We start from the raw sequence: 26,296 nt of genomic DNA, 5'->3' as shown, positions 1-26,296 counted from the left end.
TGTAACGTAAGTTGAGTGTATGCTAATGCGCTAATGAACAAACTACTCAAGTCAGCCATGACTACGACCAGTTAACTGGTCCAGAAAGTGACAAGCAGGGGGCATCCGGTCAAGGCAGATGAAGGAACAGCATCACACCTTACAGAATGGGCAGTTATTCAGCTTGGCAAATACACACACTGAGTTAGTTCTGCTAGGAGTGACTGAGAGCAGTTACCAATGGTAATAGAGTGCAGCAGTGACTCCAGCAGGCCTAGCTATTACAGCCTAACTGAAAGGGAAAGCCAGAAGGTAACAAAAACATGAGGGCTCCCTGAGATGCCAGCGCCCCTCTGCTCCACTGTCAACAAACCTGAGTGAATGCATGAGAGCAGTGAGATGACGGCCCCAACACTCCCATTTTACCATAATAGTCTATGTTCCTGAACCCCCAGATCTGCACCTTTTATTTAACAGGAAAAATAAAAACTAATCATCATAGGCTTGACTAAACAAGAAGGCATTTAGACTTAAAACTGAGGCTGTGTCTGAGTCCTGGACACTGACTGGTAGGTTATTCCAAATGTAGCAACCCCAGCTGAATGAAAGTCAACTCGAGAACTGATGAATCATGAAGGTTTATTGCCTTAGTCTTCATGAATTCACTGTAAAAGCTGAATTAGAACAACAAATACAAAAAGGGGGGGGTTGATTGGTTCGCACAATCAAACTAAAGGTGATATTTTGACGAAGCATGTCTCACCTCATGAAACCATTCACAACACACAAGCAAGACTGTCAATTTGTAAAACGCTATTACAAGAAGTTCACAGTCTCCTAAATGCGGTAAATTTAATACCACTCAGTGCTACTTAAAACCATAAAACACAATATCTCTAATAATTTACAGACTAAGCAAAGAAACAGAAAGCAACACAACAGCTTGACCCTTGAATGTTTAAAAATTAAGAAAATACAACAATGAGGCTGAAAATTCACGGGAGCGTGGGCTTACATTGCATGGATCACATAAGCACAGTATACACGATCACAGAAGCACTTTGCAAGTACTCTACAAGCTCTGTGAATTAGTAAAATTAAATTATCAAATTACCTTGTTCACCTTCCAGCTAGGTACTAAGTTTGCAGAGTTTTCAGTGAGGACCTTTCAGTGAGTCTGTCTCCATTAACCGTGTTTTCCCTCCATTTCTTGCACATGCACAGTAACATGAGGCAGTACAGAATAGCACTCACAGAATAAGTCAGTGTATTCTTACGTGTACACTCAAAGAAAAGCTGAGAAATAAATTAACGGTTAAAAACTAAGAAAATGCCTCTTCTTTAGGGTCGTTTACACTTCCACCAAATTACGAATGCATTATAAACTATGTTTCCTGTGTAAGTCACAAGTGATTTCCCCTTGGACCCTAGTTTAAGTATGACTAATGATAAGAAAATTTGTAGTGCAGTCTCCATATGATATGAAATATAAACCACATCCTACTGTTAGAACTAGATCTTAGGCTTAGCAATATGATGAGAGTGTTGGGAAGCAAACTTAATCAGTCTCCAGCAACAGTACAAGCTACTGAAAGTGATGTTCAACCACTGACTCTGTTTTATCATGCAGAATTCCCAGGATCTGGAAAATAGCTCATGTAACTCCTCTGCATAAAGGAGGTGAGGCAGCAGATGTAAATAACTACAGACCAATCTCAAAATTGTCCTGTTTAGCTAAAATTTTTGAATTTCTAGTAAATAGTCAACTTATTAGTCATTTCTACATGAAAATTCTGTCCTGTTTAATTATCAATCTGGCTTTAGAGAAGGACACAGCACCATCTCTGCTACCACACTGGTTTTAAATGATCTGTATATGGCCATTTTTTGATGATTTATCAAAGGCTTTTGATACAGTTTATCACACTCTTCTTTTAAGGAACTTACAAAAGATTGGCTTTGATACAAATGCACTAAAATGGACCCAAAAATTACCTTTCAAACAGACAACAATGCGTAGCACTGAGTGATCACAAATCAGATTTTTTGACTGTATCCAAAGGGGTACCACAAGGTTTAATTTTGGGCCTGGTTTTATGCAATATATATTTTAATGAACTTGCTGCCTCTGCCTCAGTCTGCAAAGTACGTCTGTATGCAGACGACATGGTTTTATACTGTTCAGCTGACTCTGTTTTTGCTGCAATAAGAAAACTACAGTGCTCATTTAATGCCCTGCAGTTGCTTTTTGTAAACACAAACTGGTTTTAAATGCTAAGAAAAATAAGTTCATGCTGTTGTCCAGATACTAATACTGATTTAAATTCTGTAAAGGCAACCTTACTATTGGTCATGGACTACGGTGATGTAATTTACAAACATGCATCTGCCAGTTCCCTCAAACCACTGGACTCAGTCTATCACTCTGCACTGAGTTTCATTACTGGAGACCCATATAACACTGATCACTGCAGACGGTATGAAAAGGTTGGTTGGCCCTCACTAGCAGCACGACGGGAAACACACTGGTTTATTTGTATTCATACAACACTCTCCAGCCACATGCCAGCATATATTATTTCAATGATGTCTGTAAATAATGGTCTGATAAATACCATTATTTACAGACATTACAGTCATTTTAATGAATTTACTCGCTGCAGTGGTTGGATCACATGCCAGGTACCGAGGGTTTTTACTGAACTGGAAAAATCTGCTTTTAGTTACAGTGCACCAGCGAGCTGGAACTCACTACAGGAAACACTGAAGCTCAGCTCGCTAGTGTCACTCAGTCATTTTAAACTTTTACTTTCTAACCACCTCCACTTCATTTTTTTACCATTTATTTTACCATTTTACCATTTAAAAAGAATGTCATCCTGGGACACTGTCCTTAAAATCGGACTCCAAAATGCAAACAGCGTCTGCTGGAGTGACTGGGGGAAACTCCTTGACAGCCACCTAATGACACATGCTGCTGGCTTTAAGTACATTAAGGCATGGCAATGAACGTCCAATAATGCTCCATCCCAAATCAGTTTGTACAGCGTATGGTTCGTCAGGTCCACCTACAATTACTTCAATCAATCAATCAATCAATCAACCTTTATTTAACCTCGGAGAACATTGAGGGTGACCCTCATTTACATGTTGCCGAGTTGATACAGGAAAAGGGATTGATAATGTGTAAGAACATATCAAATAATAAAGGTAAATTTAATTTAAAAAATGACTCAAATCAGATAAGTTTAAAAAAGAAACATTAATGATAAAAATACATAAAAATACAGTGGAAAATCTAAAACATTAATTTAAACATAGCTAAAATGTAAAAGTTAATAAAATCAAATCAAAATAAAGAAGAATAAGATCAAAAAATAAACTAAAATTTAAACTAAAATGACTAAAATAATAATAAAATAATCATAATTAAATAATAATATGAAAAATAATAAATAAACTGACAAATAATAAAATAATGAAAATAAGACAATTATAGTAAAAAGATCAGGTAAAACAGGTGCAGGCAGAGTGGAGGAGAGAGTAAAAGTTTAAAATGATCGAGTGACACCACCGAGCTGAGCTTTAGTGTTTTCTGTAGTGAGTACCAGCTCGCTGGTGCACTGTAACTAAAAGCAGATTTTCCCAGTTCAGTAAAAACTCAGTATCTGGCATGTGATCCAACTACTGGAGCGAGCCTGATAAATACCATTATTTACAGACAAGTAATATATTCTGGCATATGGCCGGAGACTGTTTTATAAATAAAAATAAAACAGTGCGTTTCCTGCCGTGTTGCTAGTGAGGGCCAACCAACTTTTGCATTCAGTCTTCAGTAATGAGTGTTATAAGGGTCTCCAATAATGAAACTCAGTGCAGAGTGATAGACTGAGTGCAGTGGTTTGAGGGAACTGGCAGATACATGTTTGTAAATTACGTCACTGTAGTCCATGACCGATAGTAAGGTTGCCTCAACAATTCTTTTTCTTGCATACGTGGCGAAATAGGATTTATTTCTGTGTAGATAACCAAGCTTCTGTCTACATTTGCCAATCAGTTTATTAATATGGGATTTAAAATGAGTTTATCATCCAGCCATATACCAAGGTATTTATACTCTGTGACTCTTTCAATGTTGGATCCCGCCAGGGTAGTGATATTTACAGAATTTAAATCAGTATTAGTAGATCTGGACAACAGCATGAACTTAGTTTTCTTAACATTTAAAAAGAGTTTATGTTTACACAAAGCAACCTGTAGGGCATTAAATGAGTATTGCAGTTTTCTTATTGCAGCATAAACAGGGTCAGCTGAACAGTATAAAACCGTGTCATCTGCATACAGGTGTACTTTGCAGACTGAGGCAGAGGCAGCAAGTTCATTAAAATATATATTGAATAAAACCGAGCCCAAAATTGAACCTTGTGGTACTCCTCTGGTTATGGTCAAAAAATCTGATTTGTAATTACACAGTGCTCCGCATTGTTGTCTGTTTGAAAGGTAATTTTGGGTCCATTTTAGTGCATTTGTATCAACGCTAATCTTTTGTAAGTTCTTTAAAAGAAGAGTGTGATCAACTTTATCAAAAGCCTTTGATTTATCAAAACCCTTTGATAAATCAATAAAAATGGCAGCACAATGCTTCTTCGTGTCAATGGCCATATACAGATCATTTAAAACCAGGGTGGTAGCAGAGATGGTGCTGTGTCTTTCTCTAAAGCCAGATTGATAATTAAACAGGACAGAATTTTAGTATAGAAATAATTTAAGTTGACTATTTACTAGAAATTAAAAAATTTTAGCTAAACAGGACAATTTTGAAATTGGTCTGTAGTTATTTACATCTGCCTCCTCACCTCCTTTATGCAGAGGAGTTATGTGAGCTAGTTTTCAGATCCTGGGAATTCTGCACGATAAAACAGAGAGATTTAGAATAAATAACGTATATTTTTAAATAATTTGGGCTGCCAGACGCAGGAAGTAAGGGTCCAGATGAGCCATCGTCTCTGACTTTACATCTACAAGGTGGACTGACAAGGTAGGAGTGGTAATCCAGTTTTAGACTGATCACGATCAAAGATCCTTTCAGTTTCTAAAATTGTTCAGTCTTTATCTTTTTTTAATGATGACAATGCATGTGTCGATCCTTGGAGAGCATTGTTCCCCTTACCTCCATATTAATTATTTTTTAATATAAAGAGCTCTTAGATTCAGTTACATCTATTGAAATATTTAGCTATAGTGATATCTGACCACACCCCCTTGCATACTGATATTAAGTTTACTTTATGTCAGAGGGTTTGTCCTCTCTCTACTAAAAAAAATAGAGGCCCTTATTCTGCAATCACAAGGCCTAGCATATCAATATGGGGACAAAAGTAGTCAGCTTTTGGCCCCTCAGCTCAGGCGTCAAGCCACTTTTAGATTAATACCACAGGTTAAGAACTCTACTGGTAATTTAATATCGCATCCCAAAGAAGTTAATAAGATGTTTGTAGAATTTTAATCTTTGCTTTACACTTTGGAATACCTTCTTGATTCCAATGCCATGTATTGTTTTTTTGGACAAACTGAATGTTCCCACCACAGATCCAGACAGCATCCCAAAGTCTTGACCTACCCATTTCCCTTTAAGAAATGAATGACATCAGTTCAGTAAGTAACGGTAAATCGCCAGGTCCAGATGGATTTAGAATAGTTTCATAAAAAGTTTTGAGTTAAATTGTCCCCTCTCTATTATCGCCGAACTAGTCTACTTTGTAACAAGCATAAAATTCGACCAAAGGTACTAGCTAAAATATTGGAATCAGTGCTTACTTTTATCTTCTCAGTTGATCAAATGGATTTATTAAAGGGTGCCACATATTTACGAACATTTGTAAGCTCTTCAATATAATATTTACCCTTAGCTCTTCCCAGGTTCCAGAGGCAGTCATCTCTTTAGGAAAAGGCCTTCAGTTGTATAGAGTGGGACCATTTATTTGCTGTTCTGCATAAATTTGGCTTTGGAAAAAAATTATCTCTGCGATTAGACTTCCGTCCACCCTAACTTCTACATGCGTCTGTACCAACTCTTTCTTTTCTCTTATTTTCCTTTCTATCGTGGCACTTGCCAAGATTGCCTGTCGAGCCCGACCTTGTTTCCACTACCATTGAAGCCCTTATCTGTTGCCCCTTCTCAGAAATTCAAGGATTATTGCAGATGACCTTTTATTATATATTACCAACCCTCAACCCTCCTATCATACAAACCGAGATATTGTAAAAGAATTTGTCTTTTTCTAATTATATAGTTTCATGAAAGTGAATATTTTCCCCTTAATCCTGTAGCTTCGTAGATGGCCCAGTCTAGCATTCTATTCTGTCTGAACTGTTCCTTCAGATATCTCAATATCAACATCATTCACACAGTGTCCTCTTTTTTAAGAGACCAGTTATACCCCTTTGATATTGACAATGAAGGCAGATTTTTAGAGGTGGAATTTTTTCCCTCTCTCTCTAGTAGGCAGGGTTCAATGCATCAATATGAATGTTCTCCATAAGTTTTTGTTTTATTTCAGTGCCTCGCCTTGTGTTTGCCAAATCCTTTGCCTAAGATCAGTTAGACTGATCTTAGACAAAGTTATTACCAACTTTATTTGGAACAACAAAGTTAACTGAGTTTGAATATCTGCCTTCCAGAAGCCTTTTTTGGCTACTATTAATAAAATGGGTTCTGGCTCCATCCCCTAAACACCAGTTGGTGTACACTGGAGTACCACAACACATTTCAAATCCTCTAGTTAGAGCCACCCTGTGGATCCCATTCCATTTCCAAAAAGCTTCCACTATTTTCCATAAGTAACAATCATCTGTTCACTCCATCTAGCTTGGATGTTACCTTTGATACTTGTAATAGATTAGGAAAAAGCAATTTTAGAGACTTGTATGATGGTAACATCTCCTGTAACTTTTAAGCCCTTAGTTTAAAGTTTGGTCCTCTGTACTTTCATATGTTACAGTATTTAATCAAATTCAACTGTGCCTGATTCCTCTTTGCTCCTTTCTGTGGTCAGCCCCCTGAACATGTCTGAGAAAAGTTTGCCCATTTGCCCATTTAAGAAAGGGATCTTGTTAATTACAATAGGATCACATCCCTCCTTGATTCTCTCTTGGAGACAAAGTTGAAGTGGGGATTGGAGCTAAGTGTGAAGTTAGACGAGGACTGGTGGGTTGAAGCATTTAAGAAGCATTTAACTCCTCTTCCTTCTGAGTCTGATTTAATCTAATGCAGTTTAAACTTCATTCATAGAGCCTACATGTGCAGTGCTAAATTAGCAAGCATTTTAACCCAACCTGTCCTCAGTATGAGGACCTGACATTTTTCATATGTTTTGGGTACAATCTTAGAAAAGTTTTGTTCAGGTGTTTTTCCCACCTTATTTGAAGTTTTTTTTAGTGTAACTTTAGCCAAGAGAAGGATTCTGATGGGATAAAAGTCTCCATCCCCCCCTCACATTTTCTATGGCTCAAGGATGTTATGTTGTTTTTAAGACAGGAAAAAAGTTCATTCTAAAAACGATGGCAGATGGTTTTGGACAGTGCTGGCAACTTTTTATTAACCATTACCCACCTGACAGACTTATTATATTTTTATTATTGCATTTGTTTCATTCTTATTATTTGGTTGAGGTGTGACAAGGGGTTTTGATGATTGTAATGGGAAGTGCAATGTTTGGTTGGAAGGTTAGGGGAGTTTTTGATTTAGGATTGGGGTGAGGGGGTGGTGGAAATTCTAGGCATGCTAATTCTGCTTTTTGTGTTTTACTTGATGACATTGTTTGAAATAAAGGGGGAAGGGAAAAAAGTAGCTGCACACTCAGCTGCACTCACAACATTGAGTGCAATGGTGAGTGCCTTAGATAGTGACAGCTCGCTGTTTTTAGCAACAATGCCTTGCGTACTTTTGCGTTATTGGTGTTGTCTGTTACCTGGTTGCATATCATCTCATCCTGCAACGCACCAAACTTGTATGAACTAGCCAGATTCTTTCATCAGGCATGACTAAACATTTGCAGCGTAACTGAACACAGATCCAGTGCTAAGAAGTCAGTGTGCAAACATCGACCTTGAATGCTTGATTAGCCAAGCTGTTTGAAATGGTGAGTGGAGAGACCTAGAACAAGTAAAATTGTTTTTGCCCTCTCTTCTTCTGTTTGAGAAAACTTCTATCAAGTACAGTAAACAAACACACTTTACTTTTAAGACACTGTATCAAAACTTGGTTCCTATTCCAGAAACTCTTGTAATCAATGACAAACACAGGATGACATGACTGCTCTGGAAACCAATTCAACAGAAGTGAACCAGTGCAGGTTTCCATAGTTTCAAGCCAGTATTAAATTCATATATGAAGCCCACACCTTGACTGTGGAGAAATATGTGAAAGACAATAGAGCAATGTTTTATGTGGAAAAAATGTCATCCATGAGTTTGTCAGATTTGCTGCAAATATAATGTGTATACTATCTCGAGCTTCTAAGGTGATGTACATTTTGATCATGTAACACACCCCAGCATCATGTTTGTTACTAATTACCTATATTGCTTTAGTATCTAATAACATGCCTTGAATCACTAGAAGATGAAGATTTAGATTTTTATCTTGAAACATCTCCCAGGACAGAGTAGATTTATAGCTGCAGTTTATGCTTTTAACATTGTCATTAAAGCAGTGGTTTTAAAAACTTGGGAGTAATTAATTAAAAATTAATTAAAGTAATTAAGTATTTTCTGATACAATTTAAAAGAAACCTTTACTGCTTCAGAAGGATTGTTTCACCATTACTAGAAAACATGGATTTTGGCATCCACCTCAACCCCACAGGATTAAAGCAACTGCTAAATGCCGATTCTGAACAGGATTTATAGTCTACAGATTTTTGCTTACCAATTTATTATGAGTTGTGTGTTTGCCAAACACACATGTGCACATAGATCTTGCACTTTTGTTTACTTATTTTTTTTCTTATTTACTTCTGAAAAAATCTGACAAAATTAGAAAATGACTTGTGCCAGTTATCTCTTCATCGAGCTCTGTTGTCTTTTATGGACAGCATTGGGAATTACAAAAGAACCCAAAGTTTTGGGAACTACTAATAAATAAATCAATAACCAAATGAATGAACAAATTAATGTGAAATATATGTTAGCAATTGTTTTCTAATTTGGTATTGAAATTTATGTTGTGTATTGCATCGTGAAATTTGCATGTCATTACACCCCTACTAGAGGCTATTGCAGCACCACTGTAGGATGAGAGTAGGCATGTTTAAAACAGATATGGCAATAGTTACATTATTCATTTTGGCTGACGTGTCCCTTTACATGACAGAAGACATGAACATTTGTTTTGGTAATGTTTACTAAGTGTGTGCTTTCTCTTAGGTGTTTACCAAAACTGCTGAAGCTGTTACTATGTCTGCTCCCATTTCTACTGCTTTTTGGTAAGTTTGGGATAGGAGTAATTATGCCAGAACTTCTTATCTGGATGAAGCTCAATCTGGTTTGAAGGAAATAATAGATAGATTATGAGATTATATAATCTAATGTGATCTTATACACACTGTGTCCACTCACTGTCCACTCTGTTAGACATTTCTACCTTGTCAGTCCACCTGCACAGTTTGTGTTTTTGTCATCCTCTAGTCCTTCATCAGTGGTCACAGGACGCTGCCCATAGGATGCTGTTGGCTGGATATTTTTGGTTGGTGGACTATTCTCAGCCCAACAGTGACACCTGAGGTGTTTAAAAACTCCAGCAGCACTGTGTGTGATCCACTCAGACCAGCACAACACACGCGAACAGGCCACCACTACGTCAGTGTTACTGCAGTGCTGATAGTACCTGCTCTGTGAGGGTCCATGGGGGTCCTGACCACTGAAGAACAGGGTAAAAGGGGGCTAACAAAGTATGCAGAGAACCAGATGGACTACAGTCTGTAATTGTAGAACTACAAAGTGCACCTATATAGTAAGTGGAGCTGATAAAATGGACACTGAGCGTAGAAACAAGGAGGTGGTCATAATGTTATGTCTGATCGGTGTGTGTGTGTGTATATATATATATATATATATATATATATATATATATATATATACACACAGATAGTTAGATATACACTGCTCCTTTGTGCAAGGAGGAACAGGATGAGCACTGCCAGAGCCCTACAAAATGAACTCCAGCAGGCCACTGCTGTGAATGTGTCTGACCAAACAATCAGAAACAGGTTTCATGAGAGTGGCCTTAGGGCCCGACGTCCTGTAGTGGGCCCTGTGCTCACTGCCCAGCACCCTAGAGCTCGATTGGCATTTGCCATAGAACACCGGAATTGGCAGATCCGCCACTGACAGGGTCTGGAGACGCTGTGGAGAATGTTATGCCGCCTGCAACATCATTCAGCATGACTGGTTTGGTGGTGGGTCATTGATGGTCTGGGGAGGCATATCCCTGGAAGGACGCACAGACCTCTACAGGCTAGACAACGGCACCCTGACTGCTATTAGGTATCGGGAAGAAATCCTTGGACCCATTGCCAGACCCTACGCTGGTGCAGTGGGTCCTGAGTTCCTTCTGGTGCACAACAATGCCCGGCCTCATGTGGCGAGAGTATGCAGGCAGTTCTTGGAGGATGAAGGAATTGATACCATTGACTGGCCCCCCCACTCGCCTGACCTAAATCCAGTAGAATACCTCTGGGACATTATGTTTCGGTCCATCCGACGCCACCAGGTTGCACTTCAGACTGTCCAGGAGCTCAGTGATGCCCTGGTCCAGATCTGGGACGAGATCCCCCAGGACACCATCCGTCGTGGAGGCCATACAAACTACTGAGTACTATTTTGAGTTACTGTAATGGAATTTCGGCTAAATGGACTAGCTTGCTGCATCATTTTTTCGCTTTGATTTTCGGGGTGTCTTTGAATTCAATCAATCTGATGTGTTTTCAAAGTGTTCATTTATTTTTTTTTGAGCAGTGTGTGTATATATGTATATATATATATATATATATATATATAGAGAGAGAGAGAGAGAGAGAGAGATAAAGTACAAACACACACACGTGTATGCATGTATGTATGTAAGTGTGTGTGTGTACTTTATTGATCCCAAGGGGAAAATAATGCATTTTAAGCATGTGAATTAAATAAACTTTTCTATAACATATAACATGCAGTGGAAGGAAGATGCATACATTACTCTTAAAATTACATACAAAATTCAAGCAGATATATTTTTTCAGTTACACAGGTAATTCTACAGTATGTATTTTCTGAAATATGTGTGTCTAGGTACAGAATGTAAATAGTATTTTATAGTTTAAAAAGGCAACAGAGCATCAGGATGATGGTGCAAATTGTGAGGACGTTGATTACATCTGTGTTGGTACAGACAAACATGTTTGCTAACTAATACAGCTCATCTAAACCACAGTGTGTCTGTTGGCTCTATATGCAGTCTTATTTTCATCACTTTAACAAAAACAGTGTAGAGGAATTTAGTAGTCTTATCTACCGTCAGTGCTGTCATGTACGGTACACCCTGACAACACACTGATTTTTGGGAGTATAGTCTTCCCTCTGCTTGGTGAAGACAGAGTAACATCATTGGTTCAGTTTTTCCCAGCTTTTTTCTTTGAAACGATTTTGAAAGTAAAGACTTAAAAAGTGACCAAACATGACTGTTCGTCTTTACAGAATCAAACCATTGACTAATATTAAAATGCTGCTCAAAAGCACCCATGTTCTTATGCATTGATAAAGTAGGTTACTTGTAAGCAGTACAACTGGCAGGTATTGCTACTGACCTGGACTCCCCACACACCTGAATAAAATATAGGATGAAAAGCTAGGCCTAATGTTCTTTTCCTCTGACTTTATTTATAAACCAACACACTTTACTTTGAAGCACTGTATTGAGGCTTGGTCCCTCAGTTCCTCAATGATGAACACATGATTATGTGACTACTTTGGAAACCGATTCAACAGAGGTGAACCAGTGTGGGTTTTCATGGTTTCAAGCCAATACCAACACTTATATCTTGAATTGACCTGGACTCCTCATACACCTGAATAAAATGCAGAATGAAAGGCTAGGCCTAATGTTCTTCTTCCTCTGACTTTATTTCCAGGTTTATGGTATTTGGGTCCATCCAGTGTTATCTACTACCTCCCAACCACAAACCTGACCAAGTGGAGAACAAAGATGCTTTCTTTGCCACCAGTACCCTCTCTTTCCTATTTTTCCATGCCATTTTTCAATTCTGAACCTGGCTCTCAAAAAGAGCCCATCACACCTCCTGCCACCTCACAGGTATGTTTTGTAGTCAGCAGTCAATGTGTGACCTTAAAGTTACACATATTTCACAGCTGAAAACCACATACACACACTTACAATCACTGTTGTTCTTTCCAGCCTGTAGCAGTATTTGTAGATGCAGAGAGAGTGGGTCGGTTAGAGCAGCATGTGGCTACACTATGGGAGTCGGTCCAGCAGAGAGAGCAGCGAACAGACCAGCAACACGATGAGGCACTTGGGCTTGTCCATGCCCTGCAAGAGCAGATAAACACTCAGACAGACAAAGGGAGTCCGGGTCTTTGGATCTCACAACTGCTGGGGACTAAATTTAACACACTCAGAGTAGAGGTGGAAAGAGAGGTGTCAAACAGAGTACAGGTGAGAATGATTGAGGCAAAATGAGGTAGGCCAATGTATTGAATGTTGTTTGTATAATTTATATTTCTTTTGTTGTGACACTCAAAACCTACTTTTGTCCACAACTCTTTATGTAATCTGTGTTTTCAGCAGTCTCTTAGCGGCCAGCTGCTCTATATTTGTGTTCACCCATTTTTCCATTTTCCATTTGTCACTCTTTTATGGTGTATTTTTCTGTATGTACTGTATGTCTCACTATCAGATGCAGGATGAAAACATGAAAGAGCAGAAGGCTCACTCAGATCAATTGGCTCAGCTTGAAGTGCTACTGCAGGTTCTGGCTTACAAAACAGAGGTATAGTTTACATCATAATAGCATGAAGTAGAGCAAGTGTTACTCATAACTTTAAAGATGTTTTAAACACTAACCATAATACTAAGACTGTTTTTGGTTTAGGCTGATATTAGTTTAGTTTTGTGTGTGTATATATATATATATATATATATATATATATATATATATATATATATATATATATATATATAGACAAAAGAATTGGGACACCCCTCCTAATTATTAAGTTCAGGTGTTTGTCACATCCATTGCTAACAGGGTGAAATTACATAGCCTTGCAGTCTCAATAGGCAAACACTGGCAGTAGAATGGGCCGTACTGATGAGCTCAGTGACTTTAAACATGGCACTGTCAAAGGATGCCACCTCTGCCACAAGTCAGTTTGTGAAATTTATGTACTGCTGGATCCCCTGGAGTGGTGTAAAGCATGCTGCCACTGGACTCTGAAGCAGTGGAAACACATTCTATGGAGTGCTGAATCACGTTTCTCTATCTGGCAGTCTGGGTTTGCCGAGTGGCAGGAAAATGTTACCTGCCTGACGGCATTGTGCTAAGTTTAAAGTTTGGTAGAGGAGGGATAATGCTATGGGTTTCTTTTTCGAGGGTTGGTCTAGGCCCCTTAGTTCCAGTGAAGGGAAATCTTAATGCGCCAGCATACCAAGACACTTTGGACAATTCTATGCTTCCAACCTTGTGGGAATAGTTTGGGGAAGGCCCTTTTCCGTTCCAGCATGACTGTGCCCCAGTGCACAAAGCGAGGTCCATAAAGGCATGGCTGGGTGAGTTTGGTGTGGAAGAACTTGACTGGTCTGCACAGAGCCCTGACCTCAACCCCATCGAACACCTTTGGGATAAACTAGAACAGAGATTGTGAGTCAGACCCTCTTGTCCAGCATCAGTGTCTGACCTTACAAATGCTCTTCAGGATGAATGGGTGAAGAAGTCCCACAGACAAACTCTAAAATCTTGCAGAAAGTTGCCCAGAAGAGGGGAAGTTGTTATAGCTGCAAAGGGGTTGGATTTAGGATGGGATAAAGTGGGATAGCATGGGATAAAAGCTCCTGTGGGTGTAATGTGTAGGTGTCCCAATGCTTTTGTCCGTATTGTGCGTGTGCATGTGTATATATATATATATGGCACAACTCCTTTTCCAAAAAAGTTGGAACGCTGTGCAAAATGTACATAAAAACTCTTTGTGATTGATGTGCAAGTCATTTAAACCCTATATTTATTTGGAAAAAGACAACATATCAAATACTGAGACTGAGAAAGTTTATTGTTTTTTGAAAAATGTATGCCTATTTGAATTTGATGCCAACAACACATTCCAAAAAGTTGGGACGGGGGCAACAAAAGGCTGGAAAAGTTGTGCAATGCTAAAAAAACACCTGGTGGTTGATTAGCAACAGGTCAATGACATGATTGGGTATAAAAAGAGCATCCCAGAGAGGCTGAGCCTTTTAGAAGTGAAGATGAGGAAGGGTTCACCACTCTGTCAAAGACTGCACGATCAAATAGTGTAACAATTCAAGAATAACTTTTCTCAACATAAAATAGCAAAGAACTTTTGCTTTTCATCATCTGTGATACATAACAACATTAAAAGATTCAGAGAATCTGGAGAAATCTCTGTATGCAAGGGACAAGGCCGAAAAACCAGTATTTGCTGGCCATGATCTTTGGGCCCTCAGGCGGCACTGCTTTAAAAACAGACATGATTCTGTAGTGGATATCACTGCATGGGCTCAGGAACACTTCTGAAAACCGCTGTCTGTGAAAACAGTTCATCGCTGCATCCACAAATGCAAGTTAAAACTCTAAAACGCAAAGAAGAAACCATATATAAACAGGATCCGGAAATGCTGTCTCCTTCTCTGGGCCCAAGCTCATTTAAAATGGACTCAGGTGAGGTGGAAAAGTGTCCTGTGGTCCAACGAATCCAAATTTGAAATTCTTTAGGAAATCATGGACACTGTGTCCTATGGGCTGCAGACTCAGCTTGTTATCAAGTTCATAGTTTAAAAGCCAGTATTCATGATGGCATAGGGGTGTATTAGCACACGTGGCATGGGTGACTTGCACATCTGTGAAGGCACCATTAATGCTGAACGATATATGTTTTGGCAACATGTGCTGCCATCCAGATGACACATAGTGGTAAACATGCCCCCCTCCCAACTTTTTGAAACTTTTTGCTGGCATCAAATTCAAAATGGGCATATATTTTTCAAAAAACAATAAAATTTCTCAGTTTTAACATTTGATATGTTGTTTTTGTACTATTTTCCTTTAAAAATATGGTTTACATGATTTGCATATAATTGCATTCTATTTTTATTTACGTTCTGCACAGCGTCCCGACTTTTTTGAAAATTGGGTTGTATATACATACACATACACACACACATACACATATATCCTGTTTATCATCACATCAAATATGTAAAACTAATGTCTTTTACTAAAGGAAGTTCAACAGGAGCAAAAAGTCACAGCTCCCCCAGCTCCTGTAAAGTAAGAATATTTCCTTGTTTATTTTAGGAGTCGTAATGAACCTATGAAAAGTGAGCTCCTATAACCCCAGTTCCAAAAATGGCTGGGGCAATGAAAGACTGGTAAAGTTGTGTACTGCTAGTAAAAAAAAAAACAACTGAACATCTCACAGTTAATTAGGTTAATTGGCAACAGTTTAGTGACATGATTGTGGTAAACATGCCCCTGTCCCAACTTTTTTGAAACATGTTGCTGGCATCAAATTCAAAATGGGCATATGATTTTTTAGTTTCAAGATTTGATATGTTGCCTTTGTACCATTTTCAATTAAACATAGGGTTTAAATGATTTACACATAATTGCATTCTGTTTTTATGTACATTTTGCACAGTGTCCCAACATTTTTGGTAGTGGGGATATAGATAAATATATTTAACTGTGAGGTCACTGTTCATGGATTTGGATATCTTATTCTTCATAGACTTGGATTTGGGTAGTGTCCTCCTCACTACCTGAAGATTAATCCTGAAGTTTTTTGTTGTTTTTTTTTTTTCTAGTGTGACTCAGGTCGACAATGATATGTTGCTTGCAGAGGTGCAGAGATTGAAAGCAGAACTTAAACGCGTTAAAGAGGACTTGAAAGGGGTGACACAATGCCGCTGGAAGTGTGGCCAATTGGACACACTATATAACACAGTGAGTGACTCTTCTTAGAATAGTGAAAGACTCTTTTGTCTTAATGTTTAATAACAAGGCATGTGGTCCTGCAAGTTAAGATATTTGTTCTGTGGAAAAAAAAATCTGTAGATTTACTAATATAACAATTTTTTTTTATTTTGTTCCTGTTTGCATGTTGTCTATTTCATTCTGACCTGGTCTGTTTTCTGCGTTGTTGTTGATCTTTCAGGTGTCAGCTAAGGTGAGAGAAGAGCTGTATGCTCTATTCTATGGCAACAAGATGGTGCATAACAGAGATATGAAACTTCCTGATTCTCTGATGCTGTGGCTTTCCTCTCAATATACAAACTCCTCTGATCTCCTTGCTACCCTTGCCGTCCTGGAGCGCACTATTCTGGGAAATGTGTCCCTTCAACTTAAACAGAGAAAAAAGCAACTCTGTGATGAAACAGTCACTCAGACTGTTGTCCATACCGCTGGGGCTGCTGGAATGACGGAGGAGGTGAAGTAGTTAGTTATTTAATTGAATGTATACATTGAATATGCATCAGTATTTTAGTATTGTGCATTCCAAGTAAATTTGAATTACAGGACATTTAGATCTGTGGGCAGCATGTCTGCAGTTGATGAGAGCTGATCCTCCTTTCTTAAATTGTTAATTTCCTTCCCTTTTTTCCTCTTCCAGCAAGTTCAGTTGATCGTATTGAATGCTCTAAAACTGTACTCCCAGGATCGCACAGGTCTGGTAGATTATGCTTTGGAATCTGGAGGTAAGGATCATGGGGCATCACTGTGCAAAATCCTCTGAACATAAAAGAGCAATTTGCTGCTTGCAGGATACTTATTCATTTGTTGGTTGGTTTGTGTGTGTGCAGGTGGAAGTATTTTGAGTACACGTTGTTCAGAGACATATGAGACAAAGACAGCACTGATGAGTCTATTTGGAGTTCCCTTGTGGTATTTCTCCCAGTCACCTCGTGTTGTTATTCAGGTAAAACAAGACAAGACCCACCGTTTATAGTCATCTGTACATGGTCAAAAAAAGCTCATTCTGGTGGTAGCCTGGCACACATTAATTCTAGAAATGTTCTAAATGAATGTCACTGCTTCTCTATGTAGCATGTTTGATACAATTATTCATTTTCAGTTGAAAGTTTCACATTCTCTGTTGCATGACATCTGATTAAGCAGGGCAAATAATCTTCTTCTGGACTCCCAACATCCTCGAACTTTGTATCTCTCAAGAATAGGGAGAAGACCTAGGGATGCAACAACCAGTTGAGGAAGAGCAAGCAGCAACTTAGACTGACTCAGACTTAACTGTGGCTTTTGGAATTGACTCTTTGACTCTGTGTAATTTTAACCCAAACAGCACCAGAGCTATAGTAGATATAGCATATAGCATATATACAGACCATAATAATATGATATACAGTACTGTCCTAGGTACCTAAGCCATTTATCTTGGCATTAAGTGTGTTTCTGCTTGTTAAAACATAAATACAGTAAGAAGTAACAAAATATCTTTTTATCTTTCTGAAAAGTAAGTGATATCTTGTGAGCTAGTGTGAAGAAAAAAGTTTGGTTCCACATGTCTTCTCGATGCCCCCAGCCATCTCTTGGACTTAGTTTGTTTTACAGCAGATGGTGAGCAGTGTTAGTATCCTGTTGCATGTGAGGACATGATTGGACTAGGTTTAGTGATCTAACACACATGCTAAGCCCGGTAATTAAACTCATACCACTCAGACTCGTCACTGTGTTCCACAAACCTAATATCCAAATATAGTGTCCAAATATCAACTCTGAGCATTTTTGGCTCGTTGGTCACTCGGACACTTCTGGAATAGACTAATTTGGAGTCAACTCCCCCTCACTACTCGGACATTGCCGGTCAACACACAAGTACTTGCTCTGCCCGCATGGAAGAAATAATTTTCCATACCAGGAAGTGCCAGTAGTCTGTATTCAGAATTAAAAAAAGAAAACTCCAGTATTAATAAGTTGAATTATTTTATGAAGGATTCACTGTAAAACTTGGACTGGCGACCTGTCCAGGGTGTTTCCTGCCATCTGCCCAATGACTGCTGGGATAGGCTCTTGTCACGTTGAAAAACTTATCGTATTTTAGATAGATTGTCTGAATCTTTGTGATATAAAAGTATTATCTCTACAACTGCTTATTATTGCTTGATGCAGATGAGCTGCATACCACTAGGCATGCTTACTACATATTGAACTTGATTTAACTCTATTAAAATCAACAGTAACTAAGGATACTGAGCTTGATAAATGGTCAGTGGATTCAAGGCAGGAACAGTAACAATTCAGTGTGACAGTTCATTGAAGCAGTAACAGTTTTGTGCCTCCAAGGCAGTGATGTATGATGAAATACATGATATTGTATTAGACACAAGGATGTGCTGAGGACTGTTTTTCTGCACCATAGCCGGACGTGTACCCAGGAAACTGCTGGGCGTTTAAGGGTTCTCAAGGTTACCTGGTTATCAGACTATCTCTGAGTGTGATGCCCACAGCTTTCTGCCTGGAGCATATCCCGAAAGCCCTCTCTCCCACCGGCAATATCAGCAGTGCGCCACGCCACTTTAAAGTCTATGTAAGATTTTGTGCACAGTCACATAAGAATTCTAATACATGACATAGACAGTTACAAATAAACATTCTGTTGCAAGTTTTTATTTGCATTATAGATGTTAGAATATTGTTTATAAAGGAACTTTATAAAGTCTGAGGGATGTATTTTACTTTGGATATTTTCTATTTGTTTTGAACTAAGCTGCAGTTGATTTGTAATACCCAATTAGAAGCTGTCATGACTGCAGCATTTTGATTTCTGCAAAAACATAAATATGATCAATGTAGTACTGGTACATTTCATTCTGGCCTTCAGGTACCCCCCACCAAAAATATTTTTATATGTATTTGTTGAGCAAATGCACAGTTTATAGCCATTTTATAAACAGTGTATAGCTTTCTGTCTATGTGTCCTAGGGACTGGTGGATGAATATCAAGAGGAGGGAAAGCTGCTAGGGGATTACATGTACCGGGAGGATGGAGAATCACTGCAAACCTTCCCTGTTGTGGTACATGCATTTATTCTCTTGGATCACTTTTCCTTCAGAAATACACATAAGATTTTCCCTAATATTTGTGTGTAGTTATTTAAGAGTCTTCAACAAGATAACATGATATAATTCAATGTAAAAATAACTGGTTTTATTGTATAAATTGTACTTTGAAAAAAGTACAACAAAATATATTAGTTTTGATAAATAAGAGTGTATAAAATAACTGTCAAATATGAGATACACCAACTGTAAATTTCTGCACCTTTTTCTTTCATTTGTTCCCTCCTCATCCCTCCATTCTTTGATGAACTGCTATTACTGTTCCGTGAACTAATATGACTCCTACCCTGTAAGTGTATTCTAATGAATAATTTAACTACTCATTATATGTTTATTTTCAGCTGAAAATACATATTGAAACCTACATTAAATCGAGTGATAGTTTCAAATTATTTTATTTAATTTACCTAAATACATTTATTTAACGTTATGTGTAGGTAACAAAATACCTGTAGCCTGCTACGGAGCCTGTAGCCTAAACTCAGCAGCTACTGGAACTAGACTAAAGCATGCTGGTTTAGCTAGCAACATTGTGAGTGCTCCAAATAAAGAAATGAATAATGGAGTCTGCATTATACATTATGGAAAAATTTACATTATTGTGTAAATTATGCTCATAAACCTTTACATTTGTACCACAGCGATGTTGTATTTTAGCGTATAGCATGTGTGCTCCATACCTGAACATCTGAAAAAGTCAAACTCACTCTGGTACTTGGAACAGTGTACCGTCTCGTACAGAGACGAACAGAGCGGGCTGAGCCACAGCTGTGCTAAGTCAGCTGAGAATCTCTCGCTGCTCCCTGTGTAGTTTCACTGCTTTTTCCACATTGAATCTCATAAATTTGGTGACCGAGAAGACCCAACAAACTGCAAATAAAAACAAGCTGCAAAACACAGAAAACACTCATCAAAATGACAACATGGGCGTGGCATTTTACAAAAGCGCTGCAAATACGTAGGCACTCTGAAAACTCAGAAATCACTTTCATCAAAATGACGACACTGTTTTTGTTTTTTATTTGAGGTTTGTTGGGTCTTCTTGGCCACCGTACATAAAACCCTTCAGAAACTTCTGAGGACCTCGGTGTCCGCTACACACGAACGCTAGCTAACTTACTGAAGCAATTGCGGAAAATAACAGTTGCTAAGCAGTAATTGGATGGTTTAGAGAATAACAGCAGATTTTGAGTGGCCATAATACAGTGACAGTGGTTAAAGAAAACAAATAAAATTTCATCATTCCAGAAATGCAGCATTATAAATATTCTGTGTCCATTTGATTGGGTAAATGCCACTGAGTAGACTGTATTATCACAATGGCGCTGTTTATATGTTTAATCTCCTAAAGGGAGGAAAGTGAAAAAACCCTTCTAACTGAGGTCCGGACCTCTGTGTCCTCATAGCTAGTTACGGCCATGATTACAACACACACTACACGTTTGAAAGAGAAGCTAGATAACTTTGTTTGGCTGCTAAGCCACGTTAGATTTGTTTGTTTATTTCTGTATCGCCTCTGGTTTAAAAATTTCCAGTTCACCAAATATGTGAGTCACAGATATTTACCATTGCTTCATTTAGGAAGAAAAAGTTCAGCATTTATAATTTAGCCCCTCATTAACGTTAGTTACTTTCCAGTTATAAACATACCATTAGCTAGCTTTGAGGGTAACCTAATTTAGCAATGGACAGCTGTATAAGCTGCTGGAAGCAAGGTTGCCAGAAAATTTTTAGAAGTAATGAGCTGGGGAGAAAAAATAGGACGATTATTTGTTTACTCGCTAGAATCGCCACACAGTTTCATCTACAATGAAGTTTGTGAATGGCTTAGACTACAGAACGGACGACATAATACAAGTAAAATACCTTATTTGTTTCGACTCCTTGTCATTTCGTACCACACAAATTAAAATTAAGCAGGTAGAGTCAAGTCAAGTCAAAGTTTATATAGCGCTTTTTACAACAGATGTTGTCACAAAGCAGCTTTACAGAAAAATCCCGGTCCAAGCCCTCATGAGCAAGCCAGTGGCGACAGTGGCACGGAAAAACTCCCTAAGAGCAAGAGAAAGAAACCTTGAGAGGAACCAAGATTCAAAAGGGTAACCCATCCTCCTCTGGTCAACACCGGATAGCAAACAGCGATAGTAAAATCTAGTAAAATATTAGAATACAAAACGGAGAAAAACAAGTGGAGCAATTGTTAATTAGATTGTTGTACAGCGTGAAGCTCAGTGATGGTCAAAGCGGTCCAGAAGGCTGAAACAGTCCAGAAGGCTGGCAAGCAGTGGGCCCCCGATCAAGGCAGAAGAAGCAACAGCATCAGACTGCACAGGATGGGCAGCTGTTCAACTCAGCAAAGAAAAAGAAAACACCCAGAGAGTTAGTTCTGTGAAGAGTGACTGATCGCAGATTACAGTATTAACAGAATGCAGCACAGACTCCGGCAGGTCTAGTTATTATAGCCCAACTAAAAAGGAAAAACCAGAAATGTAACAGAGACATGAGGGCCTCCTTAGATGTCAGCACCCTTCCGCTCCACCATCAGCAAACTTGAGTGAATGCGTGAGAGCAGCGGGACGACAGCACCAACACTCCCAGTTTACCATAATGCTCTATGTCCATGAACCCCCAGATCTGCACCTTTTATCTAACAGGGAAAACTAATTACCAAAGGCTTGCCTAAACAAGTAAGTTTTTAGCCTAGACTTAAAGACTGAGGCTGTGTCTGAGTCCCAAACACTGACTAGAAGATTATTCCAAAGCTGGGGGGTTTATATGAGAAGGCTCTCCCCCAATGTAACTTTATTAATTCTAGGTACTAATAGTAAGCCAGCACCTTGTGATCTGAGTAGGTGTAATGGTTCATAGTATGAGAGAAGTTCACTCAGGTACTGAGGGGCAAGTCTGTTTAGAGCTTTATATGTCAGTATAGGCATTTTGTAATCTATGTGAAATATAACTGGCAACCAGTGTAGGTTTGATAAAACTGAGCTGATATGGTCAAACTTTCTTGTTTTTGTGAGGACTCTGGCTGCAGCATTCTGGACTAACTGAAGCTTGTTAAGGCCTTTGCTGGAACATCCAGACAGCAGGGTATGACAGTAATCTAGCCTTGAGGTAATAAATGCATGAACTAGTTTTTCTGCATCCTGTGGAGACAATGCATTTCTTAATTTAGCAATATTCCGGAGATGCAGGAAGGCTATTCTACAAGCATTCGTTATATGTGCATCAAAGGACAGGTCGGGATCTATCGTTTTTTACAGATGAAGCTGACGCAACTGAGAAACTATTAAGTGTTAAATTAGATGGTTTGTTTCTAGCATCTTTTGGACCAAGAAGCAGAACCTCTGTTTGAGTTAAGTAGGAGGAAGTTACTCGACATCCAGTCTTTTATGTCTTTTATACAGTCCTCAATCTTGCTAAGTTGAATTTTATCATCTGGTTTGCTTGATATATATGACTGTGTGTCATTGGCATAGCAGTGGAAATTAATGCCATGTTTACTGATAATGGTAAAAAAAAGTGGTAGCATATTTAATGTAAATAATATAGGTCCTAAAACAGAGCCTTGTGGAACACCATACTTTACTTTTGCAAGAACGGATGATTCACCGTTTACATTTACAAACTGATAGCGATCAGTGAGGTAAGATATGAACCAGGAAAGAGCTATTCCTGTTACCTCTACAAGGTTTTCTAGTCTATCTAGTAAGATAGAGTGGTCTATCGTGTCAAATGCCGCACTAAGATCAAGGAGGACTAGCAAAGACACATTTCCTTGGTCAGAGAATAATAAAAGATTGCTTACAGTTTTCACTAGTGCTGTTTCTGTATTCTGATGTGGCCTAAAACCAGACTGAAATTTTTGTATATGATTCCTATGCAAACAGGAGCTTAATTGTTTTGCCACAACTTTTTCCAAGATCTTTGATATAAAGGGGAGATTCAAGATAGGTCTATAATTTGATAGTTTGCAGGGATCAAGGTTAGCTCTCTTAATCAGAGGTCTAATTACTGCTAGTTTAAGAGTGTTTGGGATATAGCCAAGGCTAAGAGAGGGGTTTATTATTGACAGAATAGGCTTGATTATTTCTGTAAACCTGTCGGAATCAGATCTAACATACAAGTAGAAGATTTTGCGGAGGAAATAATTTTAAATAGTTCATTTTGTTGAAGTAAGGTAAACGATTCCAGCTTCTCTGCAGTAGTTACAATATTCTCAAGATATGGATTGGCATTGTAAGGCAGCATGTTTGTAGAGTTTAACTGTGCGTTCTGAATTTTCGGACTAATTTTTACAATTTTATCACTAAAGAAATTCATAAAATCATTGCTGCTATAGGCTAATGGCATCTGGGGTTCAGTAACTGTGTGGTTCTTAGTTAATTTAGAAATTGTGCTAAATAATAATATAGGATTATTATTATTTTCTGTAAGAGAGGAGAAATAGGTTGAACGTGCTGCAGTAAGTGCTCTTTCCAGGCGGACTGGAATACTTCTAGTTTAGTCAGGCGCCATTTTCGCTCTAGTTGTCTGACAGTCTGTTTTAAAGCTTGAGTATGATCATTGTACCACGGGGCAAGCCTTTTCTGCGTTATTATTTTACTTTTTAATGGAGCCACATTATCTAGAGTAGATCGAAAAGTATCTTCTAAGCACTTAGTCGTAGTATCTAATTCGGTAGGATTAAATGGACAGCTGATAGAAGCTGATAATTGTGTGAGGTTTCTGATAAAGCAACCAGCTGTGGAGGAAGTTATAGTCCGCTTAACACGCTAGCACACTACCTGTCAGCAATTCACTATCTGGCCACCAGAGGTCTCCCTCTCCCGAGTACTAGCCCTGTTCCCGAAAATCAAGCCACCTGTACCTCATCATTTCTCTAATCAGTCACACCTTAAATACTCTTCCCATTCAGCCAGTCTGTCCGAAGTATTGCCAGTTCTTTTGAGTCTGACTACTGAGCGTTTGTTTTGTCTGTGCTTCTGGTATTTTGAACCTCTGCTTGATCTCTTGGAATCAGCTTTTGCTTTTTGTCCCTTTTGCTTTTTTTTACTACGAGTTTTGGACTGCCCAATTGTTAATAAATCTGCCCATGGATCCTTCACAAGTTTCTGAGTCTGCTTCATCACAGTACATTACCACTAAAGCGAAATTCATATGAGATTAGGTAATGATCTGAGACTGCTATGCTCTGGGGGAGAATGGCTAAGTGATCTTTGTTTACACCAAAGGTCAGAATTAAGTCTAAAGTGTGGCTGCAGTAATGAGTGGGAACTTCATAAGAAGAGAATTTGTAGCCTACTTTCTGGCTCACGCCTAAAGCGCTTGTATGGATAGTTGCTATACCTCCACCCCGGCCGCTTAAACAAGGGCTATGCGCATAACTGTAGCCTGTGGGGGTGGCTTCATTTAGACCAAAGTATTCATCGGGTCTAATCCACGTTTCTGTGAGGCACAGAGCATCTGGATCATGATCGGTAATAATTTCATTTACAACGACGGCTTTAGATGTAAGAGATCTTATGTTAAGCAGTCCTAGTTTTAGACCAAAGGTGTTGTCACTGCAAACTGTTATAACTGGTCTGATATTCAATGAATCCGAATCCAATGAGAGAAAGGTCAGTGGTTGCAATTAATTGCGAGTAATATGCAACAGTGAATTGAAAATGTAAAAAGCTGCAAAAATAGTAGAGTTCATAGTATTGCATATTTCTAATATTGTGAAACCTCATTCTGTTTATAATGGCCCCAGAAAGTATTTGGACATTTGTACCATACTTAAAATGTATTAAGTTCATTGTGTTAGGAAACAAAATGTATTTTATTTTAAACTGTTATGACGATTCCTAAAACACCCAGCCCAAAACACCCACCACTAGAAACTGAACTTCGTAGAACTCTCACTGACTCTGGTTTGCGGATAAGAGATTTGGAGGCCATTCAGAAAGTGTGTATATCTGAATGGCAGCACATGCTAACAGGTAAGCGTACTTTTATATTTATATTTTATATTTATGACGTTGTGGCTTTGCCTCTTTTACTACTATGCTTGTGGAGAAAGGATGCTGTTCAGCTGGGTCTGCCACTAGGTTTAGTTGTTCTATGAGTTCAGTATAGCTTGCACACCCTGTATTTTTCTGAAATAAAGAGGTGCAAGCTCACTGTGTTAAAGCAAAAAAAGTCTCTTAACTGCTGCGGTTGAACAGCAGTGATTTTAGTTAGCTTCAACAGTACCTGAGTAGTGGTTTTGTAAGTGTCTCATGCTTTGTTTCCCCCATGATTTGTGTCTGGTTAGCTTCTGAATGATGCCGAAGTCTCTTGCACTATAAAGTGGTGAAGTCTTTTTGGTATTTCCTGTCAGTGTTCTGATTTATTTTTTTATTTATTTATTTTATTTTTTTTGTCGACCTTCGTTATTATTTAGGTTTAGTCGTTTTTGTGTATAATAAAAAGACTGTTGGAACCATGTCTCTTGGTTTCTCTAGCACTTCCCCTTGATCATTATGACCATACCCAGTCATTACCACACATGCTATTCAAAGACTCAGATTTTCTGGTGCTGGTGTTTCGGATTAAAACATTTTTTTGCAGGTTTATATTCAAAATGCATCAAAAATATATACTTCTTAATCCACTCAGTGAACACAAGCTTACCAACACCTTTTTTCTTAAACATCCCCAGAATTTCATGTTTCCATCTTTACAGGACCCTTAGTGCAGTCTGTTTGGAAATCTTTCCACACGAAGAGTCTAACTCTAACATCAGTCTGTCTCTATTGTGCTAAAAGTGTTTTTCTGAGAAATAAATACTATTTTTTAAAGCATTCTATGAAGTGACCGAACAAATTCTTTAAAGTTTACCAATGCTTAAATGGTTAGTGACCAAATACTTTTGGGGCCACGGTATATCTGTCTGTTTCTGACTGACTGTTCACTGTTGA

The 26,296-nt window shown here is 38.5% G+C and overlaps 1 protein-coding gene across 7 annotated transcripts in view; it reads left to right on the top strand.

Moving 5' to 3' along the window:
• The window catches only part of LOC118820933 (SUN domain-containing protein 1-like), a 79,161-nt gene that overhangs the window by 50,658 nt on the left and 2,207 nt on the right, over nucleotides 1–26,296 (top strand). For all 7 annotated transcript variants that reach the window (XM_036589276.1, XM_036589279.1, XM_036589281.1 and 4 more), the window contains 11 exons: nucleotides 9,406–9,464; nucleotides 12,150–12,331; nucleotides 12,434–12,694; nucleotides 12,936–13,028; nucleotides 15,496–15,542; nucleotides 16,079–16,217; nucleotides 16,429–16,701; nucleotides 16,885–16,969; nucleotides 17,075–17,190; nucleotides 18,649–18,816; nucleotides 19,212–19,304. In XM_036589276.1, coding sequence (XP_036445169.1) covers nucleotides 9,406–9,464; nucleotides 12,150–12,331; nucleotides 12,434–12,694; nucleotides 12,936–13,028; nucleotides 15,496–15,542; nucleotides 16,079–16,217; nucleotides 16,429–16,701; nucleotides 16,885–16,969; nucleotides 17,075–17,190; nucleotides 18,649–18,816; nucleotides 19,212–19,304 — 1,516 coding nt within the window. The remainder of the gene's footprint in view (nucleotides 1–9,405; nucleotides 9,465–12,149; nucleotides 12,332–12,433; nucleotides 12,695–12,935; nucleotides 13,029–15,495; nucleotides 15,543–16,078; nucleotides 16,218–16,428; nucleotides 16,702–16,884; nucleotides 16,970–17,074; nucleotides 17,191–18,648; nucleotides 18,817–19,211; nucleotides 19,305–26,296) is intronic.

Source organism: Colossoma macropomum, unplaced genomic scaffold, assembly GCF_904425465.1.
Source record: "Colossoma macropomum unplaced genomic scaffold, Colossoma_macropomum, whole genome shotgun sequence".
NCBI lineage: Eukaryota > Metazoa > Chordata > Actinopteri > Characiformes > Serrasalmidae > Colossoma > Colossoma macropomum.
The sequence above is the reverse complement of the archived record's forward strand: the minus strand, read 5'-3'. Positions and strand labels throughout refer to the sequence as shown.